General features: G+C 35.5%; 1 protein-coding gene across 5 annotated transcripts in view; it reads left to right on the top strand.

Moving 5' to 3' along the window:
- The window catches only part of ADGRL4 (adhesion G protein-coupled receptor L4), a 110,012-nt gene that overhangs the window by 51,167 nt on the left and 38,573 nt on the right, over positions 1 to 20,272 (top strand). For all 5 annotated transcript variants that reach the window (XM_040470741.1, XM_040470739.1, XM_040470740.1 and 2 more), the window contains exons 3-8: positions 7,403 to 7,555; positions 14,273 to 14,422; positions 14,945 to 15,015; positions 16,020 to 16,199; positions 16,315 to 16,498; positions 17,786 to 17,902. In XM_040470741.1, the coding sequence (XP_040326675.1) occupies positions 7,403 to 7,555; positions 14,273 to 14,422; positions 14,945 to 15,015; positions 16,020 to 16,199; positions 16,315 to 16,498; positions 17,786 to 17,902 (855 nt within the window). The remainder of the gene's footprint in view (positions 1 to 7,402; positions 7,556 to 14,272; positions 14,423 to 14,944; positions 15,016 to 16,019; positions 16,200 to 16,314; positions 16,499 to 17,785; positions 17,903 to 20,272) is intronic.

Below are 20,272 nucleotides of genomic sequence, written 5' to 3'. Positions count from 1 at the left end.
GGATTCAATCTCATGAACTGCGGGATTGTGACCTAAGCCAAAACCAAGAGTCATACGTTTAACCAACTGAGCCACTCAGGTGCCCCTAAGTTAGGTCTTCATGTCTTGTAGTGTTCTGTTGGGTCTACTTGGATCTTAGCTATTTTTCCTTATATTTCCAAAACTGTTTTGAAATTCAAATCTAATCCGATTTCTCTATACATAAACCTGATGATGGCTATTATCTTACCCACTGAATATAGTCCCAAATTTTTAGCAAGTGTTTTCTCAGTTCAGGCCACGCCTACCTGCACAGTTTCTTGCTCTTCATCTCTACCCTCATACCCAGTGTTCAACAATTTAGCTCTCCTATAAAGTATGCTGTTCCTGCAAGCCTCCAGACATTTGGGGAAGCTCTTTCCTTTGAAAGGATTATTGGGGGCTCCTTTCGTTTAAATTCTTTTTTTTAAAGTTTCGTTTTTTAGTTTTGAGAGAGAGAGAGAGAGAGAGAGAGAATGAGTGGGGGAGGGGCAGAGAGAGAAAGGGACAGAGGATCGAAACAGGCTCTGTGCTGACAGCAGCGAGTCCAATGTGGGGCTCGAACTCATGTACCGTGAGATCATGACCTGAGCTGAAGTCAGACCAACTGAGCCACTCAGGCACCCTAGTTTGTCTAAATTCTTATACTTCATTGCCGTTTCCAGCATCCCCTCCTCTTCTAAACCTTCCCTACAAATAACCTTCACCCAGCTATCCTGAAAATTTGCCCAGGAAACCATTCCCCTGAGTTACCACTGCACTGCTAAATACCTCTCGTATTTGTTACACACACTACATTCTAATAATTTGGGCCTTTGTACATCTTCTCTCCAGTAGCCGTGGATCCTGTTATGTAACAGGCTATGAGCACTCCTTTGTGTGTGGAGTGCTCAACTCAGTGTGTTAGACATGAACCACTGAAAATTTTGGCCGAAAAAATGTTACTATTTCTCCTTAACGGTTTTTATAACTTTTAAAAATTTTATTTCCCACTTAATGGTGTTACAGTGAACTTTTCAAGTGATACTCTAATCTAAATATTTATTTTATTATGCCACACAAAGGATTCAGTATAGAGTTCCAGAGAGTGGGTAGCATAACTGGTAAGTTGATTTGAACAATGGAAATAAGAGCACAGAAGAAGCAGCCTTCTGTTTTCCTATATGATATCCACCCAAAGAAACTTTCTCCTTGAGAATTAATTATTATGAAGCTGGACACTGGAAAGCTTAAGGCTATTTAAATACTTCACATTTGTATATTACTTCACAAAGATAATTTCTTGCCTATCTCCACTATCTTGGGGGAAGTGAGGAGGTTACTTCCAGATAAGTGCTATTTTACGAAACAAGATTTGACTGGAACCATTAGGGAATTAATCCTTATTGTATATCCAGTCCAGAAGATTGGGCGAGAGATAACAAAATACTTTTATTTCCCAATTCTTGATAAGAAAGCTAAAAGGTCAAGTGCTCAAAACCACACAGTAGAGAAAGACACAAAACTCATTGTTAATCTCTTTTTTTCTGCCTATTCATAATGTCACCCAAGACTTTCAAAAATGTGTTGAGGTCCAATAACATATTGCCATGTTTAATTTACTTTTAGAAACATAATCAGTTGATATAGTGTCTCATTTTCTTGGACTCTTACCAATACCTCAGACCTAGTGAGTCCTTTTTCTCTGTATTTTTGCATATCATTTTTCAGCTATAGGCCACAAGGGATAAAATCTTCATCGTTCTCTATATTACCAATAACTGATCTGAGAGCACAATTTCTTTTAAAGTTAATATAAACTTCTCCCAGTATGCAGTAAAAGGAGTCAAATTTTGAGATAAAAATTGAAACTTTTATTTTAATAAGAACTCAATTATATGCTCCTGTGTTAACTTGCTTTAGAATGTGAACTCTGACAGCAGGGCACATATCCTGACTTTTTGATTAATTTTTACTTATTTCCCAGTATAGACCATATTCACATTTGGGAACTAGGAAACTCCATAAATATTTGAGTAACTAAATGATTGAATCAAACCTAGTGTTATGAGATATTTTTCTTTTACTTGATTTAGATGATTGTGTTCAATCTGTGAGCTACTCTCAGTTAATTTTAATAAACTAGGCTTTTTGTATGTGTACATAAACAAATGCTTGCTCTGTGAGCGTATATGTACATATTGTCATTAGAGTTCTGTAAGATATCTCTGTTTACAGAATAAATTAATAATTAAATACATACATGTTAATAAAGTATTAACTCTTCAGCCCACTTCTATAAAGCCATTCAAAATTTCTCTGACTTTACTGTCAGATTCTCAGCAATTTTTCTCAACTCCTCCAGCCTCCATACGCTTTAGCTAAGGGTTGACAAATGTCTAGCCAAATGCTACATATGAACTAAGTGTTTTAAAATGCTTTTTGAATTTTTAAAAATGTTAATCCTTTAGGTAAAGTATGTACTTCCCAGTATCACAAGCCATACCGCCTTCTGTTATCTGACACTTGGTGGAGTCACCTACCTGCCCTATAGAGTATAGAGTTTTGAGAGCTCAGTCTTTGTTCTTATCTATTTCTGAGTTGTTGGCCTCTCAGGGGAGTTCAAAACTCTGCTCTTGCTGCTCTGTCCTATTTATACAAGAATAAATCAGGTATTATGCTGGGGTTTAGAGCTTTCAGTGAACAAGGGATTAGAGAGAGGTGTCTATTAAGGTAAGGTAGAAAGAGGCCTGATGCAAATACACACACACACACACACACACACACACACACACACACAAATCTAGGTGCAAGGCCTGGCCTAGACCTGCTCTAGATATTAGAGACAGTGTTCTTGGTTCTCGAAGGCTGACTGGTTTTTCTCTTGAACTGATTTTTTTTAAGCAGTTGAAATGGTAGTATGCCCATTGTAGAAATTTAGGGGTGTGCTCAGAGCAAAAGACACTCCAAAGTGCTTCCTTTGTTTTAGGAACAGGCCTCCCTTGGGCCTAGGAAAGGAGTCTAACACAGAGTCCTACAAGTCTTACCATGAAATAGATCTGAATTGTAAGACATCCTACTAGGCATTAAGATCTTATATTTGTTGAGCTTTGGACCTCATCGTTAACAGTCAAGATCAGGTCTCAAATAATCAAAAGTCTGTTCACAGAGATCTTTTTTTTTTTTAAGGAAACTGTATATTTCCACATCATAAAATGAAATAACACCATCTTGTTGATATTTCAGCTAACTTAAATAACATGTAATTCCTAGGGGGGGAAATGTTAATATAATGGTACCGTGTAAAGCCATATACAAAACTAGATATTTTGCATCCGAATTATGTTTCAAATAAAAATGCCTCAAGGGATGAGTGGTTATCTTTGTGTAATGGAGTTACAAATTATTTTTCTTTTCTTTCTTTCTTCTCAGTGTTCTTCCAAAGAATTATAATGAGCAGCATTAAATTACTGAAATTTTAGAAACTGAATTATGGGAAAACTAATTTCGAGAACTTAGAGATTCTCTTTTTGTAAATTATTTATTTATTTTTGAGAGACAGAGTCTGTGCGAGATTGAGAGAGAGAGGCAGAGAGGGAAAGAGAGAGAGAATCTTAAGCAGGCTCCTCACTGTCAAGGCAGAGTCCAGTGCAGGGCTTAAACTCACAACCCGTGAGATCATGACCTGAACTGAAATAAAAAGTCAGATGCTCAACTGACTGAGCCACCCAGGTGCCCCTACAAATATCTTTATTGTTATAGATGGGTAAGGATAAGTGATTTAAACTGGTTCCCACAGTTTGGAAGCTCCCTCTACACAGAGAAGGGATGACATTACATGCTAATGGCCAAGTAGCTGTTAAGAATCTTAAGCAGAGTGCAAACAAATTTCTAGCAATTAAAATGGTAGGAGTATTATTTTTCAAATAATAAAGACATTAGCAGCCTGTATATACTGCTTAAAACATGCTAGGCTCTACTCTAAGCATTGTCTGAACATCAATTTCTTTAATCCTCTTGACAATCTTCTGAGTTAGTCACAATGTATTTTCCATTTTACAGTAATCTTTCTATCACAGTGACTAGCACATAATAAACACTCAATAAATGGGAGCTTGTTACCACTATGAACTCTTTTTATAATGTATTTAAGAAAGATGAGATCATTTCAACATTCAGAATGGTCCAGGCTTGAATCAGACTTTGCCACTTATTGTTTGGGTGCCTTTGGGCAAGGTAATCCAACTTTTTATATTTCAGTTTTGTTTGTAAAATAGGAATAATGTCTGCATCATAAGGTTTATGTGAGGATTAAAAATGTGTGTCAGATAATGTATATGATGTGTTTAGTATGGTGCCCTGGTTCGTTGGGAGCCTTCAGTGAATGGCAGTAATGTTAGTCATACAACCCTGTTTTATAAGGTCTTCCCCTGGAGGCCCCTGGGTGCCTCAGTCAGTTAAGCTTCCAACTTCATTTCAGCTCAGGTCATGATCTCAGGGTTGTGAGATCAAGTCCCACCTCGGGCTCTGCACTGAGTGTGGAGCCTGCTTAGATTCTCTCTTTCTCTGTCTGTCTGCCTCTCTCTCCTTCTGCCTCTCTCCTCCACTCACACTATACTCTGTCTCTATAAAATAAAAAATAAATCATGAAAAAGGTGTTCTCCTGAAAACCACAAGGTAGGAAACTGCCCTGCAGTTAGGTGGGAGTTGAAAAGACATCAATGACATTATTTCCTTCTCTTTCTATAACATCTTTTAATAGTTCCATAATATGGGGGCACCTGGGTCTTCAGCCGGTTAAGTGTCCGACTCTTGATCTTGGCTCAGATCAGTCTCAGGTTCATGGGTTTGAGTGATAGATGACTTTTACAGACATGACCCATGACTCTCTTATGCTCTGTTCAACCCTAGCTCCCTACCTGGATCAATACAGAAAGTTTGGAAGGCCTCTGGGGTGGTGGAGTCATTACATTACACAGGACACCCTGTGTCCCTGAACCATTGATTGTGGAAAAATTACCTGAACACTAACCGTGGTGTCTATCTAGAGCAGTCAATAATCTTTTTATTGTACTGAGCCATTACATGTTTGGATACATTTATAGCAGTTAGTCTATTATAATTAATATAATAATTCAAAATGACAAAGCATATAAATGGGATTTGCAAATCTTACCTGACCTGTCCATAGTAGTCATTTTTGAAAAAAGAGAGGAATTCATCTTTAGTTGTCTGCCATATGTTAACTTCTATACTTATATTCTTAATGTTTGAAAATGAGGAAGTGGAAATAAAATGTAAGTTAAAGATGAAATGCAGGGGCGCCTGGGTGGTTCGTTCAGTTAAGCCTCCGATGCTTGATCTCAGCTCAGGTCATGATCTCACTGTTTGTGACTTTGAGCCCCACGTCCAGCTACACACTGGCAATATGGAGCCTGTTTGGGATTCTCTCTTTCCCTCTCTCTCTGCCCCTCCGCTGCTTTCTCTCTCTCTCTCTCTCTCTCTCTCTCTCTCTCTCTCTCTCTCTCAAAATAAATAAATAAACTTTAAAAAATAGAATTTGAATAAAGTTTCCATTTTCCTTCTGAAATCACTACCTCGATATCTTTCCATCTTGCAAAACAGACCCATAATTCATTTGATGAATTCTTATTATACATTTTGGCATTTTTAAATAATTCTCATAGAGGCAGCAGGATGCAACAGTTAAGAGAACAGGCTTTGGAACCAAACTACCTGGCTCTGCAACTAAATAGCTGTGTGATGTTGGCAAGTTACTTTTCTCTCTAGTCCTTATTTTCTTCAGCAGTTAGCATTACAATGGCAGCTACTTCCTAGAGCTTATGTAAGGATTCAGTGAATTCATATTTATAAAACAGTTGGAAAATTCTCCAACTCTTAGTCATCACTAGATGTCTGCAATAGCTTGTGTGTGAATTAAATGTTAAACAATTCATTCTTTAAAGAGAAATTAAATTTGGTTTGATAGAAATGGGGGGTTAAAATCAAAGGCATTTTTAGGGGTGCCTGGGTGGCGCAGTCGGTTAAGCGTCCGACTTCAGCCAGGTCACGATCTCGCGGTCCGTGAGTTCGAGCCCCGCGTCAGGCTCTGGGCTGATGGCTCAGAGCCTGGAGCCTGTTTCCGATTCTGTGTCTCCCTCTCTCTCTGCCCCTCCCCCGTTCATGCTCTGTCTCTCTCTGTCCCAAAAATAAATAAACGTTGAAAAAAAAAATTTAAAAAAAAAAAATCAAAGGCATTTTTCCAACTTAGTTTTTACAATTCCCTCATGATTTTTCTCTGTGTTCCCCAATTAGGCTTCCCTGTACCTTCAGAAATGTTTCAATGACCTTCTGCTTGCATCTTTGCCCAACATTCTGCCTTCCTGTTAGTGACCTTCCTGCTCTTTACCCAATACTTATCTATCCTACATTCACTTCAAGCTCTTCCTCTGTTTTCACATAGCTTTCTCTTCTGTGTCTTCATGTCCACATTTCCCATATAATTTATTTTAAGGATACCAGTCACTGGATTAGGGTCCACCTAATTCAGTGTAACCTCAACTTGATTACATCTGCAAATGCCCTGTTTATAAAGTCATAGTCAACAAGACACAGGGTTAAGACTTGAACATATCTTTTTGCGAGACATAATTCAACCTACAGCAAGATTTAGTGCCACCTGAAAATATTTTCTGTCTCCTCCAGCCCCTCATGATCGCTATGGAAAAGCACGTACTTTTGGTTTTATTTACTTGACAGATTATATCAATTTGCTTTCTAATTTTTACAAAGGGCTTATTAACCTATATATTTTCTGGTAAATTGTATTACAATATTTTAGGCAAAACCTTGGACCGTGATATAATTTTTTTGTATTTGTGTACTCTTCTATAGTACAATAAAATGCACATAGTAATGAATAAAAATATTAACGAATAAGTGAAGAAACCTAGTAATGCGAAATTCTTCTAGGGAATAAGTAATAAAGATAAATGGTACATGATTAGAACATGTCAATTTGTAATCTCAGATTTTTTAACTTACGATATGCTTTTGACTAATTATAAAGATAATTATAAATTTACAAATGAGTGTATATGTATTGCCATTATTATAATGAAATTTCATATAAAATCTGGAAAATGTCCCAGTATACATCCGATAACTATGTTCCATGCTTCAGAAATAAGAGATTCTATTTTGCTTTGCAACAACAAAGAAGGCTTCCCACTGTAAATAAGAATAACACAGGGTGGAATGTCGATCGGACCATTAATTTTTCCTAGAAATTGACATCGCATTACCTTATACTGTTTAACAGTCACAATTCCCAAATCCTGGTAGGAAATATTAGAAATCAATTTCAGTTATATAAAAATAATGTTTTAAATTGATATGTCCACAGATGATAATGAGTGTGGAAATTTGACCCAGTCCTGTGGTGAAAATGCCAACTGCACTAACACAGAGGGAAGTTACTACTGTATGTGTGCACCTGGTTTCAGATCCAGCAGTAACCAGGACAGGTTTATCACAAATGATGGAACCCTCTGCATAGGTAAGTTTGACTACCTAACTTAAAATTGGTACCTCTCACTTATTGCTTATTACCTCCAGAGATTAAATAATATTTGAACCAAATTCTGCCAGTCTTTGAGCGTACCCTAGATGTGCAGTACTTTTAGAAATTTCATTAATTCTTTCAGTCTTCTAACACTGTTTAATCAGTTACTATGGAATATTTATCTAAGGATGTAAGAAAAAAAATCAGGGGAGAAAATCAAGCAGTTCATAAGAAAAAAAAATCATGAAAGTATGAAATCTAGTGTGGTGGCAAACCACAGGATAAATATTTACACTTGAGAATAATATGTTAATTCAAGAAAACTACGATTTGCATGGCAAGATATTGATGCTTTTATAAATATGCACTCTGAGATGGGCTCTACATTTTCTCAGAAAATGTGCAGAAAGGCATTAGTTCTAAAAGACTTGTTCTAGGGGTGCCTGGGTGTCTCAGTCAGTTAAGCGTCCGAGTCTTGATTTCAGCTCAGGTCTCATGGTTGTCAGATCGGGCTCTATGCTGACAGTATGGAGCCGGCTTGGGATTCTCTCCCTTTCTCTGCCCCTCCTCTGCTCTCGCTTTCTGTCTCTCTCAAAATAAATAAATAAACATTTTTTAAAAATAAATAAATAAAAGAATTGTTCTACTGCTTTTAGTATTGTCAGCTGAAAGGTAGTTACACTTAAGATCTGCATTAAGTTTTTCTGAACACTAGAGTCCTATTTAGAAAATCATTTCAGGTTTACTAAAATGTTTTCTGGAATGATGATAATAATTTCAATTAAATCCCTAAGTGAAATATTATTCTGAGTCTGAAGAGAGTATCTAGAAGTTTTTTTTAATGTCCTTCTGTTGTAATTTGGTCATGCATTTGATATATCAGATCCTATAGAATTTGGATTAAAGTCTGAGAAAAAAAAGATTGCTTCGGAAATTCAAAAGTTGAACAATTTTCAGGGGCAAATTCTCTGGGGCCAAAGACTTTTAACTTTGAAAGTAAGTTGTAAATCATCTTAATCACGGTTTATACAACACTGTCCAATTTACCAACAACTAGTATAACTAATTATGGTTGATACTAATCTGCAAAATGAATACATGAACTGAGACCCTGAGAGTGAAATCACATGGCCAAGAGAAGGTATTTTATTAGAACTCATGACTCTATATGCAACGTGGCCAAGGTAATGTGCTGCTTTCACTTTACACAGTTAGCTAAAAGAGAGATACCCAGGCTAATCCACATCACACTAAAGCTTTGCTTAGTTCCCTACTGAGATTCTCCGGAGAAGTCTAGCTATGTTCTTATTAACACATGAGAAGTTAGGAGACAGTGTTCAAAGAAACTTCATCAGTGAAATGTCTCCATCAAAGAAATTATCCTGTCTCATGTACCTGTGGTTCATAACATTTACTCCGCTATATAAACAGAAAAGAGTTTGTTCTCCTCATTTGATCTCTAAGGTAAATGAGGGCTACTTCTGATTCACATGTTTAGGTAAAAGGAGGATTAGAATCACAGTCTTGTATCCGGAAAGCTACAGAAGGCTAAAGCAGGTGGCCATCTACATCTTATGCATTGATCTGAATCTTGCAAGTGCAGAGGATCAAGTTTTGCAAGGGCATAAAAGACTTAAAATATGAGACAATTGAACGATAACTTCACTTTTAGTGTTTGCAGCAAAAAATTTTATTGGAATATAGCTTTACAGTATATTCAGGATATAGTCTATGAAGCTCCCCAGAAAACTTGTAATACCTCACCATTTGATATTCTCAAACCTCTGCTCTTGTTGCTTGTCTTCTTAGAATGTTATGCATATGTGTGTTTTAGCTTTAGTAGTTAAGTTCTAATTACGTAGCTCTGTAAGCTTTACTAGAAAAGTTCCAGTTAGTGAAGAAATATAACTCACAACATCTTAATCACTTAATTTTAACTATGTTCTCCATTCCCTCTTGTCTCTGGAAGACATCTGTCTTTTCATCTGATCATTTTTACTTTTAATATGCTTCAATTCACAAAACGCTGTATTTCTCTGTCTGTTTGTGTTTCTTACAAGTAGAGAATTCCTATATTAGAAAAAAATTGAATCACAGACACAGAGAAAACACATACACACAAAGATGATTGAATGCCAACGTTTCATGGAGGTATAACATATTTGTAATTTATGACTCTTTCTCCCAACACTCATTTATTATTGAGATACTATAGAATGCCCCTAAGTTTTGGCTAATTCCCTTTTTAGCTATTTTAAGCAATCAGTAAACACAAGAACTATATTAAAACCCAGTACCCAATATTGAGTCCTTCAGTTTCTACCTGTTTCATTTGATGGATTATTCACTGAAAAACTTGTTCTCTGGAACATTGTTACTTCTCACCAATTTTGTTGTCCTTAAGGATTAAGCTTTTTTTGAGAAGTAGAACAGTTGTATCTTTTTTTTCTCTAGTCCTATAGTAATTTTCATTGTGCACTATGATAATCTTCAGGAGAATTTGAACAGAGAACAATAATTCTGTTTCCTTTTACATTAGTGTATCACCTTGTACTATGTTGCCTCTGATTTGAAAGTTTACCTGATCCTTAAATTTGACATGCCTGGTAATTATAGTCATTAGGAATCTCTAAAAATAAATAATGAAAAACTCCAATTCAGGGCAAGAAAAGACCCAAGCAAAATTCTTTGCCTTTAGTCTATATTCAAATACTATTGGCCACAGATAAGATCATTTTGTTGCAAAAGGATTTGAGGCAGATTTAGTGTCCTGTGTATTTGTCTTCCCCTGTAATTACAGTAAAACAGAATTTCAGATACCTAGCTTCCTCCCAAGAGACCTGGTTCCAGACTTGCATTTCACAAATGGGAAAAAAGAGGCATCCAATAGGAAAGTGGTTCTCCCAAGGCCAAATGAGTAGAACCTAAAAGCTTCACATTTACTAAGTGCTTAAGACCAAGCTTGTAATTTTTATGTCGCATTGCCTTGGGTATGCTGATAATTTCAGATTTTTTTATGGCTTTGGATAATTAACATCCAGTTTTGTCTTCACAAATTACTTTCAATAATTGAACATTTTATCTTTTCTTTGCAGCGTGTGAGTTAAACGTTAGACAAATCAGTTATTGATGAAAATTGTAAGAATCAAAACAATCATATGATCATGTTTTGAAAGAAGATTATGATAAAACACTGTTGGGTTGGCTCATTGTAGACAAGAAAAACGAGCATAACCTCACTAATGAAAAAGTACCAAGTGAATTTTTTGATGTGCAAACCAAGCAAACGATTGTTATGATGTGCTTACGTTTGGCAAAATCACCTTATTAGTATTAAGCCCAGTGTTAGGTTGGTGGTAGAAAAAGTGGATCAGTTATTAAATATGGTATGCCAATTCTAGCCTGACTGAAATAATTCCAGAGTAGCAATTTAACTTTTATTAAGCTGAGGTGGGGGTTCTTTTCCTCTTTTACATCTCTGGGGAGTACCAAGACATGGCAGTCTAATGAGACACTCATTATCAATCTGTTTTCTCCAAACTTACATATTCACAGGGCTCCTGCTATTAAGAAAACATGCAGCCTGAATAGAATCACTGGGCCTATTATATCTTGGGCACTAGTTCAAAACACCTTCATGTCCATTTCCTCATTTGTTTTAAAAAAGAACTCTTTTGAAGTAAAAGGTATTTTTTAGGGTATTACCCAAAGTCACAAAACTAATGAGTATTACAGCTAGAATTTGAGTTAAGATCCTCTGCAGGGCCTTTACCTGTAAGAAGGAACACATAGTGATTTGATTAGATCTCAGCTAATGAGGCCCTGCAAGAGAATGCTAGAGAAGTTAGTGTAGGTCTTACTGCAAAATATCACGTTCATTTTGGTAAACCAGTTGCATCTTATTTGGGCATGGCATACTCTCAATATCTGATGATTCTCTCTACATTACTAGGTAGCAAGGGGGCGTAGAGGGATATCCTGACACTAGTAGAAGCTTTTTGACTAGTCTGGTACATAGCCAGTTGTCACACACTCCATTATTAGGTTAGATTCAATAAACTCTACTACGAAGGCACAGAGTGAGAAGGATATCAAATTCAGCCAACTGCACTTCCACATTTGAGTATATAAGTTATAAAAACAAAAAGTATAAGCAAGAAAAGTATAAATAATTTGGAAAACAGTCCTTTAATGGGATGATTAAGATTTTTAAAGGATTACTTTGGTAGGTTAATTAATATTCTTGTATAATATTTGGAGTCAGAATATGAAAATTTTCATAATGTTAATTTTGAATGCTGGTCTCCCAAGCTACTACCTCCTTATTATTTTTGATTACTATTTTGTCACTTGCTGAACTTAGAGCTTGAAATACCCTACATGATCCAAGGCTGACATTCCGGGATGATAACTAGCAAAGTGAGTGGTGGTAGAAAGGCTTGAACTAGAGTGGAGACCCCAAGAAGCACCACAGGCATAGAGGATGCACAGGGAAAAACTGAAACACCATCAGTTACAAACACCAACGTTATATATACCTGTGTCCAAAATACACAAGAGAGGGTGGAAATTGAGTTTGCAAAGATTTCCATGTTGCTTAGACATTGGGTTTGGGACAAAGTTGCCAAGAAGAGTTGCACCTTTAAATAATTTTAAAATTAAGAGAAATCAATACCTCATTTCCTGTTAGCCATATAAGTCATCTAAAAATATGAAACATGGGCATGGAGTGCCTGGGTGGCTCAGTCGGTTAAATGTTTGACTTCAGCTCAGGTCATGATCTCATGGCTTGTGAGTCAGGGTCCCACTTCGGGCTCTGTGCTGACAGTTCAGAGCCTGGAGCTTGCTTCGGATTCATCTCCTTCTCTCTCTCTGCCCCTTCCCTGCTCACACTATCTCTCTGTCTCTCTCTCTGTCTCTCTGTCTCTCTTGAAAGTAAGTAAACATTTAAAAAATTAAAAACATAAAATAAAATAAAAATATATAACATGGGCATTCAGAGAACCTAAGTTTCTTATTCATGAAATAAATGATTCTATCTATGATATCACATGGGTCTGTCACATCTTCATTGGGTTGTTATCCTATTTGGATACAGTACATGCTACTTCTTCAGCCATGATCCAGAAAGAACTACTCTTTAGTTTTCTTATACATGTTTTTTTCACTTCATTGATGTCATTAAAAATAATAACGGTAGTCTGCACTTCCACCTGGCTTCTTTTCTTTACCCTAACCTGGAATCCTTTAGTGGATGGTTCACTAAATCTTAAGAGTCAACCTGCTTTTGCTCATCTCCTACTTTATTTTCTGTCTTTGTGTGTGTGTGTGTGTGTGTGTGTGTATGTGTGTGTGTAGAGCGGCAGTCTTTAAACACACATACGCAGAAATGAGAGGAAGAGCTTGAGGGTACCAGGACTATATTCCTGTTTCTTTAAAGGTAGTATACTTGGATTCCTGGGTCATACAGATTATGAATATACAGACTTGACAGAAGAATTAGGAGTTTCTCATCCTTTTTTTTTTTCAGGCCTGTGAATTGTCTTAATTCTAAGACCATTGCCTTTCTGGCTAATGGAAGTTTCTTCAAGAACTGCCGGGAGGCTTACTGTCAGTTCCAGTTTTGGGTGGTTCAATTTTTAATGGTATCCTGTCCCTTCATTACATTTTGGAAGTGAGAAGCTAGGATCAGCTACTTTTAAGATAACTAGCTAGATGGCTTTTTAAATTGGACTGTGATTACTACCCCCCCCCTTTTTTATGACAAACAGTATTGTGGCACTCTATTAGTTTTTTTTTTAATCAAATTTTATACTCAAGATTACAGGCTTATTCATTAATCTAACATAGAGTATCTCTAAGATGTCAGAGCCAGGCTGAGAACTCAAAAATCTTTGCATTAGTTTAAGGTAATGATTTGGACTCTTCAGTTCCTTGGAAGCATTCCCTATTGGAACTCTGCCTACTGGCAGACTATTTATACTGCATTTATAACTTCAAGACATATTTCACTGCAGTATGTAAAATTTTAAATTAAGAATATAAATTATGTGAGTTTAAAACCTAACATTTTTATTGTGACTTTGATATATGGCTACTGAAAATCTAAGACTTAATTCTGCACAATTTGTTACTTTATCTATGATGACTGTGTATTAAGAATCATAGTAAACTATAACTTGGACAAAATTAATAAATAAGTTGTGGTAAAATTTTAAAGGAGTCACATCACACATTCTGCTAATTTTTAGGATAACTTACTTGCAAACAAGAAGCTTTGGAAAGAAAGTGGGCTATTCTTTTTTATCCTCCAGATTACCCTAAACTGAGTTTAGCATAATACTAGAAAACAAAGAATTTTTGATGTATTTTAAAAATTGGTTCTTTATTAAATTAGGACAATGTTAAAATTGTCAATGATAGAAATTCATTTAATGGCTTTGGGGATGACTCATTCTTTTCAGAAAATAATTCAAGAGTTTGGTTGTTCCATGAAAGGCGGTTTTTAATACACTTTCAAAATGGATTGGCCAAATCAGGGTTTAAAAAAATGATATGCAGCTCTTTGCTCTGTCATTCTGCAAATGATGGGATTTTCATTGCTTTCCTGTAAAATTTGATATGAAATCATTAACCATACCTAATATTGTATCAGCAAGGTAGCAACTGTGTAAGTACTAAATAAAAATTTAATTTTTTAAATATTTCCAGATATAGATGAGTGCAGTGGACCAGCTGCCTGTGGTGATCATGCGGTATGTGAAAACGTGGATGGTGGGTATAATTGCTCCTGCAAGGAAGGTTATCAGACATCCACAGGAAAATCTCAGTTCACTCCTAATGATGGCACTTACTGCCAAGGTAAATTATACGATGAAATTTTATGTATTATCGAAGAACTGTATAAAATATAATACTGCACAGTAGTGAAGTATACAAAGAACTGCATCTTCTAAGAAATATTCCAGTATTCCTTTATTGTCTATAAAATGAAATAAGAAAAGCTATTGCTTTATTTAATGGAAGAGGTACACCATATGTTTCACGTAGTTAACATACTTTGTTCTGTAGGGTGACTACAATCTTCCATTTTGCCATAAAATATTGTGTATTTTATTGAGTAAAAATAAAGGATAGAAATAAATAAGGAAAAATAAATGAATGCAATGAAAATAAACACTGTATTTTATTATGAGTAAGATTCTTTAAATAATGAAAAGTAAATAAATGTTAATGAAAAAACAAAAAATGAAAACAGAACTCAAGTGTTAAGAATGTGTTTTTAATATTTAAATAAGGGAGCAAAGTTATTACAATTAATATAGTCATCTTAGGAAAAAAGTATTTTTAAACATTTACTATATACTCTTTTTTCTTCTACAGAAAATGTGAGTGCAGACTGCCATCTAGATAATGCCTGTATTGCTGCAAATATTGATAAGATGTTAACAAAAGTAAGTAAACTAGTTGTATTAAGAATTTATTATATTTTGACATTTTGGTTCCAGTTAAAATCCTTCCTGCATCACATGTAAAAAAGATTAACAATCAGGGGCACCTGGGTGGCTCAGTCAGTTAAGCATCCAACTCTTGATTTCAGCTCAGGTCATGATCTCACAGTTCGTGAGATCAAATCCCGTATCAGGATCCATGCGGACAGTGTGGAGCCTGCTTGGGGCTCTCTCTGTCCCTCTCTCTCTTTCCCTTCCCTGCACTAGGACTCTCTATCAAATAAATAAACATTAAAAAAAAAGTAACAACCAGTTGATCTTCTTGTATTTACGTATAGAGATTTAAATAATTTGTTTGAGTCATAGAAAGGAGCAATTCGAAAATCCCCAAAGCATTGAAGACTTTTAGATATTTAACATATATTACTTTTTCACTATTAGTATACTGGAAAAAAAATTTTAACATACAATAAAAGTTGATGAATAAAATAGTAAAAACACACTTTGACCCCAGGCCCATTCCCACATTCTAAGAAGACATAATGAATGCAACTAGGTTTTGTACTTCAAAGGAAATATTTCAAAAAGTAAATAAAGTAGGACATTCACAAAATTATTGTCATGTGATTGAAAGTGTGACTCTCAACATGATTAACAATCAACTAAAAGCAAATTTCCAATATATCACATTGTAAAGAATTTTCTCGGGTTGATTAAAATCTAATTCAAATTAAGTTATAATTTATCAGAACTTTTAAAAGCTAATGTTTAAAGGTTATTAATTCAAGCATGCAGTTTCTTTTCTACAGTAATTTCTGTGCTTTTTATTTGGTCACCCTTTGTAAATAGTTTCAAATTTTAGTGCTGCATGTTATGGTTTAGGTGTAGTCTGATAACTTACTAATACATAGCACAAGAAAAATAAACTTAGAATAAATTTGCCATTCTTGAAAAGCTCTAGTACTACTCTAATTTGGTTTCTTTTCTCTGGACTCATTTTTGTACAGATTAGACACATAAAAGAACCTGTGGCTCTACTACAAGAAGTCTATAGAAATTCTGTGAAAGATCTTTCACCGATGGATATAATTACATATATAGAAATATTAGCTGAATCATCCCCATTACTGGGTGACATGAATAGCACTAATTCAACCAAGGACACTCCTTCTAATTCAACTCTTACTGTAAGTATATTGAGCTTTAACTCAATATAACTGAGCTTTAAACTTTCCCTTACATCTGTGATTCATGTAAGACTCCAACATTTTTTTAAAAGACACACTATTTTTTTTCTAACAGGAATTTGTAAAAACTGTGAATAATTTTGTTCAAAAGGACACATTTATCGTTTGGGACAAGTTACCTACGAATCGTAGAAGAACTCATCTTACAAAACTGATGCATGCTACTGAACAGGCTACCTTAAGGATAGCTCAGAACTTCCAAAAGACCACTCAGTTCGATACTAATTCAAGTGATATAGGTAAGAAGCCAAGGTCAATTTCAAAACAATAGTGTTTCCCAAACAAGCCATTCTAAAAAGGGAATGTATTTAAAATACTGCTAATTGGGGGGGCCTGGGTGGCTCAGTCAGTTAAGCGGCCGACTTTGGCTCAGGTCATGATCTCGCAGTCCGTGAGTTCGAGCCCCGCGTCGGGCTCTGGGCTGACAGCTCAGAGCCTGGAGCCTGTTTCAGATTCTATGTCTCCCTCTCTCTCTGACCCTCCCCCATTCATGCTCTGTCTCACTCTGTCTCAAAAGTAAATAAACCTTAAAAAAAATTATAAAAAAATAAAATACTGCTAATTGAATTGGCAGCTGTTTGATCAATGCAGAAGCTAATGGCAATGCACATTGCAAGAGTAATATGAATGAAGTATGAATCAAAAGGATGGGTACCTAACCATTGCCTCCTTCGTACCTTCTGCACCTTATCCTATTCCTGAGCTATTTAGCATTTAAATGCTCAGAGTACAATACTCCCTTGTCATTTTGAGTTAGTCATCTCAGGACTTCTTAGGGTCTACCTTGACCAAAGACAGTTCTAGACAGATTTTCTGATATGAAACAATCAACATAGCAAACTAGAACGTTTCCTCCTTCATGCAATCTCGTACTTAGAACATTCAGAATCTTGAATCAAATTGAAGATGCCTATAACGTTGTTCTGAGGAAACAAAGTATATTTTCTGATAATCATTGCATTCATCTATATTGTATTGTCTGGGAGACATCTTGCTGTGCAACAGCAGGTAAGCAAAAATCACTCTGTTATATCATGACTTACCACTTACTCAAAATTAAAATAGCAAGCTTTATGACTAATATATAGGAGCCTTGCATTTCTGTGATGTTCTCGCATAAAAAAGGTGAACTACCCCAGGTAAAGAAATTATCACTCGAGAATTTAACTCAATCACTCTCCATATAGTAAATTATAGATACTGTCCTCTATACCATTGTGGTTGCTTATCTTTGATTTAGTAATTATAGTTTATAGCTCCCTGGTGTACATACATATTTTGTCTTTCATTTAATTCAATAAAGATTAAATTAAACCATGAGTGCTATGGTGAAATTAGAACGTTAAAACCTGAGTTAGATTTTTAGATATAAACTACAAGGTCCAGGCATGTTCAGAATGTGTTCATTCTACCTACCATAAAAAAAGTTGAAATACAATAATGATGGATAACAATGTTCCAAACTAAATGAATACACTGATTAAACTAATTTCAGAGAATTTATGATTTTCATGATTTTGTTTCAGCTCTCAAAGCTTTCTGTTTTGATTCAAATCACATGAAATATATTCATCCCCATATGAATGTGGATGGAGATTATATAAAGATATTTCCAAAGAGAAAAGCTGCATATGATTCATATGGTAAGACTTTGATAGTCTTGTATTCAATGTCAGTGATTTGCAATAAATACTTATCATGCCTTTGATTATATCATATATACCCATGTGATTTCTTATAGAAAATATTTGATGTTTCTATACAGAATTTCTGTATTTGTACTTGAGATTTTCATTCTGATATAAATACGTGGTGAGAATTTTAGCTGCCAGTATCTATATCCATCTTGTGTTATGCCCAATCTCTGAAACTGTCTGATATTGTTGAAATTCTAATGAAATATATAAAGGAACTGTCATTTCATTCCTTGCTTCTCATCAGTCATAGGTGCTATAATTTGCATAGAATTCTTTTAATATTTCTTCTTCAGCAATCCTTCATATTCCTCATTGGGAGACTGAATTTGTGAGTGTGTGAGGAAGACAAATAATGTTCAGAAAGACAGAAAGTTATTGTTTTGGCTTGGATTTTTTCCCACTTGTCATTTCTTGGTCTTTGTACAGTAAACTTTTCAACTGGCAGGCTTTCTTAGGAAATGGAATCAGAAAATGCCAGTACCAGCAGGTGACTTGATGATTATCTAACTTAATTTCCTCATTTTATGGTTACTAGAGCAAAGGCACAATGAAGTTAATGGATTTGTCTCCATGCACATCAACAAACAATACAGAACCAGTACTAGTAGGGAGGAAGTTAACAAAGAAATCAACCCTGACCAGCTTATCTTTGTCACCTAACCAAAGGCAAGCAAGCAGCTATTTTAACCATTTATCTGCTCTCTTAATGCAACGCACCTAGGGAAAAAAAAAAAATCTCTGCCAATAGAAGAATTGTTTTTGTTTTCATATAGGTCAAAATATAGTACCTAGAAAAGACATGAATTATAATAGCTTCTCAAAGAATATGTGGGTGGTCATAAATATAAATGAAAAGCATATTTAATAACACACATATGGGGGCGCCTGGGTGGCGCAGTCGGTTAAGCGTCCGACTTCAGCCAGGTCACGATCTCGCGGTCCGTGAGTTCGAGCCCCGCTTCAGGCTCTGGGCTGATGGCTCAGAGCCTGGAGCCTGCTTCCGATTCTGTGTCTTCCTCTCTCTCTGCCCCTCCCCCGTTCATGCTCTGTCTCTCTCTGTCCCAAAAATAAATAAACGTTGAAAAAAAATAAATAACACACATATGGTTTTTTATAGACATCATTTCATAAATGGATGTGTCTTTATTTTTTTAACATTCTGCACATTCATTCTCAGAAGAATATCTTTTAAAAAAATTTGTATGACACTAATATGGGATTTTTTTCCTAATCTGTTGATATTATCCTCTTTTTTTTTTCTTGTCATTTTTATACAATAGTAAGACACGGAAGGTCACAAAACAAAGAAAAAATAACTAGGCCATGCTACCATTGAACTCAAGCCTCTTACCCTATTACATCATATTCTAATTCACCAAGCACACATATAATTTTTAGGAGTAAATCCAAAGACTGTGTTAACTGTTGAAATTTCAAAAACAATTTGAGTAATGTTTAAAAGTTGAGAGTAAAGCCATTGACAATACTTATTATAGCGACAGATGATGAAATTGTCATGGAATTAATATCTCGAAGAGATCCTGTCTGAATGTATGATAGCTTTGTTATATTTGAAGATCACACATGCAAACTCTGACACTTGAAAGAGACCATAATATCAGCTCTCAACAAAGCACGAGGAGAAAATTTGATCTCCTTAAGGGCTGTATCTTAAAAATAAGGGCAAGTCTAACAAACTGATAAAACCTGCTTTATGATGTCTACATGTGATGATTCATTTACCGATAAAAACCCATTAGTAAAACACAGGCTTCAAGTTAAAATCTGCATAGTGTCATTCATAAGAAAATAAGGAAGGTTTATGGAGAAACAGGTAGATTTTTAATCTTTTTTATAGGCTGAATTTTAGTTCCTGTCATTAGTAAATAAACTCCTCATTTACTGAATGAAGGTACATACCTGATAAAGGACTTAAAAGCTAGATCAGGCCGAGATTTAGTGTGAAATCTCTAAGAATTAGAAGAGGTTCAGATGAGGAGAATGGACAGATACTGAAACAGTACTCAGAACAGAGGTAACAAGGGATTTGGAAGCATTCTATGCAGCAAGAATCACATTTTACCCAAAGTCAAAAATTAATGTTAAATATTTTCCTTGAGAAAGGAAAGGAGTGATTAACAGACTTTAAAAACCCATCTTACCTTTTCGGGGCTTCATTTGGTTTTGGACCACCTCCTACTGCAACTTCTGAGAAGTCACTGCAACATGAAAGGGTCATCCACCAGACAGGGTCAAGTTGACCTCAGAGGTTTTCAGATCCTGCTTCAGGCCCTGGTCAGTCTACAGCAAAGGCTG

Source organism: Herpailurus yagouaroundi, unplaced genomic scaffold, assembly GCF_014898765.1.
Source record: "Herpailurus yagouaroundi ecotype Mexico unplaced genomic scaffold, PumYag 77, whole genome shotgun sequence".
In the NCBI taxonomy this organism is placed as follows: Eukaryota; Metazoa; Chordata; class Mammalia; order Carnivora; family Felidae; genus Herpailurus; species Herpailurus yagouaroundi.
The sequence above is the reverse complement of the archived record's forward strand: the minus strand, read 5'-3'. Positions and strand labels throughout refer to the sequence as shown.